At 46.5% G+C, this 8,846-nt stretch overlaps 1 protein-coding gene across 1 annotated transcript in view; it reads right to left on the reverse strand.

Moving 5' to 3' along the window:
- LOC126393394 (mitogen-activated protein kinase kinase kinase kinase 4-like) overlaps positions 1-8,846 on the reverse strand; it is a 124,554-nt gene that overhangs the window by 51,953 nt on the left and 63,755 nt on the right. Inside the window, exon 4 of the mRNA XM_050049545.1 lies at positions 1,740-1,865. Within this exon, the coding sequence (XP_049905502.1) occupies positions 1,740-1,865 (126 nt within the window). The remainder of the gene's footprint in view (positions 1-1,739; positions 1,866-8,846) is intronic.

An 8,846-nucleotide genomic window follows, 5' to 3' on the forward strand; every position in this document is an offset into this window, starting at 1 on the left:
TGTGTGTGTGTGTGTGTGTGTGTGTGTGTGTGTGTGTGTGTGTGTTTCTGTGTGTGTGTGTGTCTGTGTGTGTGTGTGTCTGTGTGTCTGTATATTCATCTTTGGCTCTGATCTGATGGACATGTCCGAGTGTCTGCTGTCAGCGTGACACTGGGATCAGACTGGGATCAGACTCGGATCACTGGACTGAAATCAGGTTTTATTATGTAGAAACATGAATGATAAACAGCTGAGCTGTACACTCAGGTCACATGACCTGGACTTAAGTCACATGACTTAGACTTACGTCCCATTTATGAAAACCTAAACTTGACAGAAAGACTTGAACTCGACTTGGCCCGGTTAGAAACTAGACTTCATCCAGCTCTGATGGTCTGACTCTGACTCAGCAATTCAGATCAGTATTATAATATATAGGTGAGTGTCATTAGTTCATGTAGGGCAGAGCATGTGAGCAGAGCTGGAGCAGAGCTGGGGCGGAGCGGGGGCAGAGCTGGAGCAGAGCGGAGCTAGAGCGGAGCTGGAGCGGAGCGGAGCTGGAGCAGAGCTGGAGCAGAGCTGGAGCAGAGCTGGAGCAGAGCTGGAGCGGAGCGGAGCTGGAGCAGAGCTGGAGCAGAGCTGGAGCGGAGCGGAGCGGAGCGGAGCTGGAGCGGAGCTGGGGCGGGGCGGGGGCGGAGCTGGGGCGGAGCGGGGGTGGAGCTGGAGCGGAGCGGGGGCGGAGCTGGAGCTGGAGCAGAGCTGGGGCGGAGTGGGGCCGGAGCTGGAGCTGGGGCGGAGCGGGGGCGGAGCTGGAGCTGGAGCAGAGCTGGAGCAGAGCTGGAGCAGAGCTGGAGCGGAGCGGGGGCGGAGCTGGAGCTGGAGCAGAGCGGAGCTGGAGCGGAGCTGGAGCGGAGCGGAGCTGGAGCAGAGCTGGGGCGGAGCTGGAGCTGGAGCAGAGTGGAGCTGGAGCGGAGCTGGAGCGGAGCGGAGCTGGAGCAGGAGCAGAGTGGAGCTGGAGCGGAGCTGGAGCGGAGCGGAGCTGGAGCGGAGCTGGGGCGGAGCTGGAGCGGATCTTTTTTTAAAAGGTGGAGCGGAGCCTTATCTCTTGCTCCAATTTCGCTCCGGTCGCTCATGCCCCACCCAGAATGCATCTTTGCACCTGCGCACACTCACACTATTTTCTTTCAAAACTATGGAGTTTACTGTGTATATTCCACTCTCAGCTGGAGTCTGTCCGTCCTCTGTGACACTACTGACCACTGCACTGAGTTCTCCACATACTAAGACTGTCTGACTTCCTCTGATGAAAGTTTGTTTTATTAGAATTTAACTTAAACTTAACCAATTCAATCAGTTGGTTTTATTATAAAACCAGTTGATTAAACTGGATCTGGGACGTCAGCGTTTCCATTTCTAGCTGACAGAAGATTTAAATAACGACTGTTTTCAGCTGTGACATTTATCAACGTCTGATCAGTCGTACGCTGTGACTGTTGAGATCAGAGTGTTTCATGAACTACAGGTGAATCTTGAGGTGAGATGATTTCTGCACTTTGATCTGTGAGGATTTGGACGTTAGACTGATCAATGACACTGAGCTGTGTGAGGAACTGTTGAGATGTTGAATCATCACTGATGATGAAGAACAACCAGCTTCATCCAGCTGAGTCTGAAACATCACTGAGTCCTGACAAGTGTAAAATAAAGTGAAACAGACGCAGAAATCTTTTCTTCCATCATCACTAATGAAACAAACGTACCCAGAGCTGGTCGTCGTGACCTGGAGGACTCTTCTTGATGAAGGCTCCGTAGTAGGTGGCGATGTTTCTGTGGTGGGAGTACTTCTTCAGCATGTTGATCTCCAGCTTAATTTCCTCCTCTTCATCCTGTAACAGACACAGACAGACCCATCAGTGAGGGGTTATTACTGCCTGTGAGACGAGGTGGAGGGAGTGACACCAACTGATGGAGCAGATCAGACAGAAGTCTGTTTACTCCTGGTCCTGTTGTGTTTAAAGATGGAGGCTCAGAGGACAGATAATCAGCACTGGACTCAAAATATATTCATGTTTTTTCCTGCTGTGATCATTGATCATATTTCTGTGTCTCTAGCCCCTTTCACACTGCCAGATTTTCGGCGAATGTTGGGCCATTTTGCCGACAAGCTGCAAGCGTTTAGACACACAGAGCCGGATTGGCGAGTCGATCCGAGGTGCCCAATTTTCCGCCTCATAGGGCATAGTGCGAATTATGCAATCGCGACTTCATCCCCCCCTAAAAGAGGTAAAAATAACATATTGGGGGGGTTGAAACATTTATCTTTCTTATCACTAATCATGAATATTACAATATACAGTATTTTCCATATTCATGCCAGGACGAAGCTTGTAGTACAATTTCAAACTATAGCATTTCATCTTGTCTGCCTGCGTCACTCCAATCATTGCACTGGCAGGCTCACATCCAAGATTTTGTCGGCGCAAAAAAAAAAGACTTTACGCCGCATTTACACAATGCTGTAAATTAATCTAAGTAACTATCTAGCTAGTTTAATGATGACTGACTTTACGTCACACACTGAGCTACACGTTTTGTTACTTGGCACATAAAAAGGCACATTCTGTATAAACAAAAGTAGGTAGGCGACATTTTGCTGCACTCCCTGATTTTGTTTTTATACTGCCAATGCTGAAAAAAGACTGATTGGGCTTTCCTGCAAATTTGCACAATTCCTGTTTAAAAAGGGCTAGTGTCTCCTTTAAACCAAAGTCCATATTTCATCTGTGTTAGTTTTACACTCTCGGCTCACTGTGCTGAGCTCTGAGTCTGAAGTCCAGACGGTCCTTCACACTGAGGTTTGGAGATCTAACGCTGTGATGGACTGAAGGCTGATCTGTACCACAGGATGTCCAGCAGCTCACTACACAGTGTAGAGAGGAGAACAGGTGACTATCAGAGGACACATCTTCAAAACATACAGATTTCCTCCACCGTGTTTGAGCCGACAATATTCACACCTCGTGTGTGTAATGTTTGAAGCTCTGGCCCTCGTCCCAGTGGAGCGACTGATAAAGTGACTCATAAAGAAAATAAATAAGAGCTGCAAAAAAAAGTCAAAATAAAACTTAGGAACTTTTATTATTAAACTGTTTTCAGCTGAAGAGCCGAGCGAGGAAACACACGATGTCTGAAGTACCGTCCTGACGGATATGACTCTGAACAAATATGTAGATACAGCAGCCTGAGGTGAGGACGATAACAGAGACCAACGTCTCTCAGGATATTACTGGACACACACACACACTCTGACACACACACACTCACACACTCAGACTCAGACACCAGATCAGCTGATTATTCCTCCATCACTGAGGCACTGTGACATTTATTTACATCAGCTGAACCTGAATCAGTGCGTCTGATCCGACCGGCCGACCGGAGTCAACATGACACGACATTTTCACTGTTATTATGGCCGGGAGATAAGACGGAGTGTGACGGGCGGCAGCACAGACTCCTCTGCAAACCAAGCACTTGTATATCCACAGAGCAGAAACACGTGAAGAGCTCTTAGTACTTCAGTTTATCAGGAAACCTTTGGACCAATCAGAGCAGAGCTGAGAGCGGAGGGAAATGGCCCGGCTCTGTCCTGCCGAGGAGACACTGTGTCGTCCAACAGGACTGAAAACAGTTACGTAAGAAAACAACAGAATTCAGACGTGACGTTGAACTGCAAAGAGTTAAACGTTATATGAGAAGAGTTTGTGACTGTCAGAGGAACTTTAACTTTAACTGAAGGTTTTAGTAAATATTTCTTCACTGTGCAGAGACATTTTCCAGCCACTGTCCTGATCACTGCAGGTAGCTGCGTCCGTCTGTCGGCTGTCACACAGGTACGACTTTTCTAGCAGGAAGTGATAAGTATTAAGTCAAAACACAGACGTCTTATCGTGCGCTGCAGCAGCGACAGACGACAGGCGGCTGACGACTCAACCTTCATATCAGGTAACATGCATGCTGATACAGATATATATCTGTGAGAGGCCGATATCATCAGATATAATCAGCTGATCGATGCATCGGTCAGTCTCTACAAACTGAGGCCTTATTTTAGATCAATGAGTTCAATGTTTTTCAAAACTTTATAATCACTGTCTCCTCCCACTGAAACACTGAGCTGACCGTCGGAGGCTGGTGACGAGTCGAGGTGACGACATAAATGTTGGTAACCCTAAATATAAAGTTTGTACACAAACACAGTTTAACTGATCATATAAAGGACAAACTGACGAGAACACTGTCGACATATGAAGACTCCTATCTTGTGTTTCTGTTGTTATACGTGTTTTATCAGACATGTAAGAAACTGTTAATATGATGAATTTCTTAAAGGGAGTTTGGGGTCATATTTTCCAGCAGGAGCATGATGGGAAATGATTTTAAAAAGAATCTGGTTGTAGTCTGTGAATAGTGGCGCTGCAAACATCCCAAATCTATGTAAACTCTTATATGACCTGCGAGTACAGACTCAGATAGTCAGTGGGTGTGGAGGCTGTGTCCAAACTGTTCTGGTGTACGGTAACATCAGGCTGTTATATCTTAAAGTGTGGTAGTGTCACACAGACACCAGGCTGTTATATCTTAAAGTGTGGTAGTGTCACACAGACATGAGGCTGTTATTACAGTGTACATTATCTGCTGTTTCCTGCAGCTGAAATATTCCTGAGAAGACGCCGCCACATGAACGCACCACAGAAACAGTCTGTTCTTCATTTAGCTTTAATCTGCTGAGCCCGTTTAAAGAGTTCTGACTCTCCGTGAAGATGACGGGGTCAGTCGGTCAGCCAGCCTCTCAGCCAATCCTGTGAGTCAGTGTTCGTCAGCCAGCCCGTTGGTTCCTGCCTCAGCCAGGCAGCCCGTCATTTAACCAGGCTGCTCGCCAACCAGCCAGCCAGGAGGCCGACGGACCAGACTGCAGGCCAACCAGTGCTTCCGTTAATCTGCTCATCAGCAGTCCAGCCAGCCAGTAACCCAGCAGGTGAGCCAGGCCGTCAGTCTGTCCGTGAGTCCGCCAGATATTTAAACAATAAGAGCAGTGGCACACTGACAGACATCCAGAGAGTCGACACACGCAGACACACTGAACATCCCATCGCCCACTAATTGTTGGTCATGTGAACGTTTTTGGAACGAATCAGTATAATTACAGACGCTGAGAACGGACTGGAGGAGCAGGACATTCCTACACATGATTCACCAGGACATGAAGACAGGCTGAGCGGAGAAGAAGCAGAAGAAGAAGAAGAAGAAGAAGAAGAAGAAGAAAAAGCAGAAGAAGAAGAAGAAGAAGAAGAAGAAGAAGAAGAGACACAGGGACAGTTCTTCATGATCAGGACAGAAAACAGACACTGACTAAAAACCTGCCGTCAAACTGAGTCTGCTGATAATGTTTGATGATGTCACCAATCAGTCAATATACTTCAAGAAATTAATAGATAGGTTTTTTTAAAGAATTATTTTTACTCAAGTCAGTGGATTTCCATTATCATCCTCACTGTGACCTCGTCACATGTCCACGTTTGGTCATGGACTTTCCACGTCCACATATGACGCCCAAGGTACCCTGGGTGTGTTGGTTGTTGACGTTCTGGGACGCCGTGTCAACTTCAGGCTCAGGGAACAGACAGGTGGAGGTAAAGACAAAGCTCAGGGAACAGACGCGTGGAGGTAAAAACAAAGCTCAGGGAACAGACGCGTGGAGGTAAAGACAAAGCTCATCATCCTCACTGTGACCTCGTCACATGTCCACGTTTGGTCATGGACTTTCCACGTCCACATATGACGTCCAAGGTACCCTGGGTGTGTTGGTTGTTGACGTTCTGGGACGCCGTGTCAACTTCAGCCTGTTACATGCATTGTCTGTTTTCAAAATACACTTCTGTTTTCACAGGAAATGTACAGTTTGATACAGTCTCTTTCAAAATAAAAGCACTACGTCGGTACAACACCACCAACTGACATCGTCTTCCTTCAACAACAGCATGTGGTTGGGTTTAGGAAAAAAGAACAGGGTTTGGTTTTACAGTCTTACAGGAAATGAACACTGGCCTGGACACAGCTGCTTTGACAAGGAGACGGTGACATCATCTGTGTCTCTGTGTTATCTGTCCACTGTCCATTTATTGTGGGCACTCAGTGTCTCCGTCACTCTCGTCCTCGCAGCTTCACCTTCAGTCCGTCTCCAGTAATGACTTCAGCCCCGTCTTTATGTGTCCCATCATTAACCACACCTCACCTCTGTCCGTCCTTCACTCTGTCTGTCTCTGTGTCTGTCTCTGTCCGTCCTTCACTCTGTCTGTCTCTCTCTGTCTCTGTGTCTGTGTCAGTCTCTGTATCATGTTCCCTCAGACTACACGTCCACTGTCAGTCACTGAAGCTGCTCATTATCATTCCTGGGTATGACACGGTGGGCAGACTGGGTGGCGGCAGCCATCTTGTTGCTGAAGTATTACATCACCTAGTGTGAGCAGAGCTGAGAGAGCCACGACCCCCCGGGGGAGCGCACCACCACCACAACATGGAGGCATGATGGCAAATGGAAGCTGAGGAGGACGGAGACTCTGACAGAGGTGGACGTGTCTTTAGCAGGACACCAGGTACCTGGAGGGACATATTTTAGAGATGGCTTTAAACGCTCGCTGTGCTCCTGTTGTATCTAAACAGGAAATGATCCTCCAGGTTAAAGACACGTCGACCTCTGTTGATCTTTATCAAGCTGAGGTATTACTGTGAATCTGATCTGTCACAAAGTATTTCACATCAAAGGTTGTTCAGACTGAACTGTAGAAACCTAAAAACACTGAGATAAAGACAAAAGATCTCACAAAAGAAACTCACAGATCAAACTTTGAGCGGCTGGAATCAAATAATGTTTTACCTGGATGAAAATATTCAACAGATGTTAAAGACTAAAATAAATGTGACTGGAAGGTAAAAAGATCAATACATTTATGTATCTGATTAAAAAAAAAATGATTTCTTTAATAGCTAAATCAAGTAATGTGATGTCAAGTCTATTTCAAGACAAACAAACTGAAGAGAGAAAGCAGAAAATGGCGAACAGTCTGAGAACACAGACATTTGTAATCAGCCTGCCCAGCGTTAACTCCCCACCGGATCAACAAACTTTCTGTTGCTGCTGTTACACAGAGTAGGCCCCGTCCACTGTCAACCCCACCACTGAATTTAAGTCACTTCAGCCTCTACTGAGGGTGATACCATGAAGGCTGCCACAGATAAAACAGTGGGAGACACAGCAGGGACAGCTGAACGTTAACGTTTACTTCAATAAGTCTGAATTTATTACTCTAGATATGTTCTAAATATGTTCTATTGTACATGTAATTTTTAGTAAGTAAAGTTTAATTCACCTTTAAAAGATCACAAAATGTTTAACTGGATGAAAATTGTTTTAAACAACAGACCATTAAAACAGTCATTAGTTTAATATACAGTTTATGATGCTGCTGAGATAGAAGTCACAAAAACTGACCAGCATAACTTGTACTTTGTTTTTGGACATATGTCTCATGATATTCACGCCTACAACATTTCTGGCCTAGTGTCAAAGAAAGTTTCCAAAAATCGCATGTCACTCTAAAATCAATCGCAGTGTTTGCAGAATCACAGTTCCTAAAAATCACAACACATATCGATGTGACTCTAGGGCTGTAACCAACTCAGAATGATGTCAGTTAGCTTTTCAATATTTGACTTCTTGTTCCTTTTTTTCTGTATAAAGTTAATGAATGGGGGTCAGTTAAACGTTCAGGGTGACAGAGGCGATCACGTAATATAGCAAACAATCCAAGTTAGCCCTCCGAGCTAATTCGTGCTAACTATGCTAACGACCGATCTTTTTGCCGACACTCGATATCAAACAAAAACCAGAGACTGATCTGTGTTTGGTATCTGTGAGCTGTAAATTCAGGACAGAAGATAACGTTATCTCAGAGTCTGACCGGATGAAGCCTCTTTTCCTCCTGGCAGCTGCCTCCATCTTCCTCAGACTCACCCTGGGTCTGTGTCTGCAGCTGTCTGCACCAGAGAGCAGCGTGAAACAAAGACAGCCGCTCTGCAGCTACATCTGGAGACAGGAACGTCCACACAAGTGAAAAAACCTGACAGCTGACTGATGATTTGAATCGCCATCTCCGAAGGTTCCACAGAGATAAGCATCTTGTCTCAGCTAACACACAGTGAGCGTCGTCTTCATGTGGGGGACAGACAGGTGGAGGTAAAGACAAAGCTCAGGGAACAGACAGGTGGAGGTGAAGACAAAGCTCAGGGAACATACAGGTGGAGGTGAAGACAAAGCTCAGGGAACAGACGGGTGGAAGTAAAGACAAAGCTCAGGGAACAGACGGGTGGAGGAAAGACAAAGCTCAGGGAACAGACGGGTGGAGGTAAAGACAAAGCTCAGGGAACAGACAGGTGGAGGTAAATCAAAGCTCAGGGAACAGACGGGTGGACGTAAAGACAAAGCTCAGGGAACAGACAGGTGGCGGTAAAGACAAAGCTCAGGGAACAGACGGGTGGAGGTAAAGACAAAGCTCAGGGAATGGAAGGTGGAGGTAAAGACAAAGCTCAGGGAACAGACGGGTGAAGGTAAAGACAAAGCTCAGGGAACAGACGGGTGGAGGTAAAGACAAAGCTCAGGGAACAGACGGGTGGAGGTAAAGACAAAGCTCAGGGAACGGAAGGTGGAGGTAAAGACAAAGCTCAGGGAACAGACGGGTGGAGGTAAAGACAAAGCTCAGGGAACAGACGGGTGGTGATAAAGACAAACTCAGGGAACAGACGGGTGG

This window comes from Epinephelus moara, chromosome 7 (assembly GCF_006386435.1).
Source record: "Epinephelus moara isolate mb chromosome 7, YSFRI_EMoa_1.0, whole genome shotgun sequence".
Lineage (NCBI taxonomy): Eukaryota > Metazoa > Chordata > Actinopteri > Perciformes > Serranidae > Epinephelus > Epinephelus moara.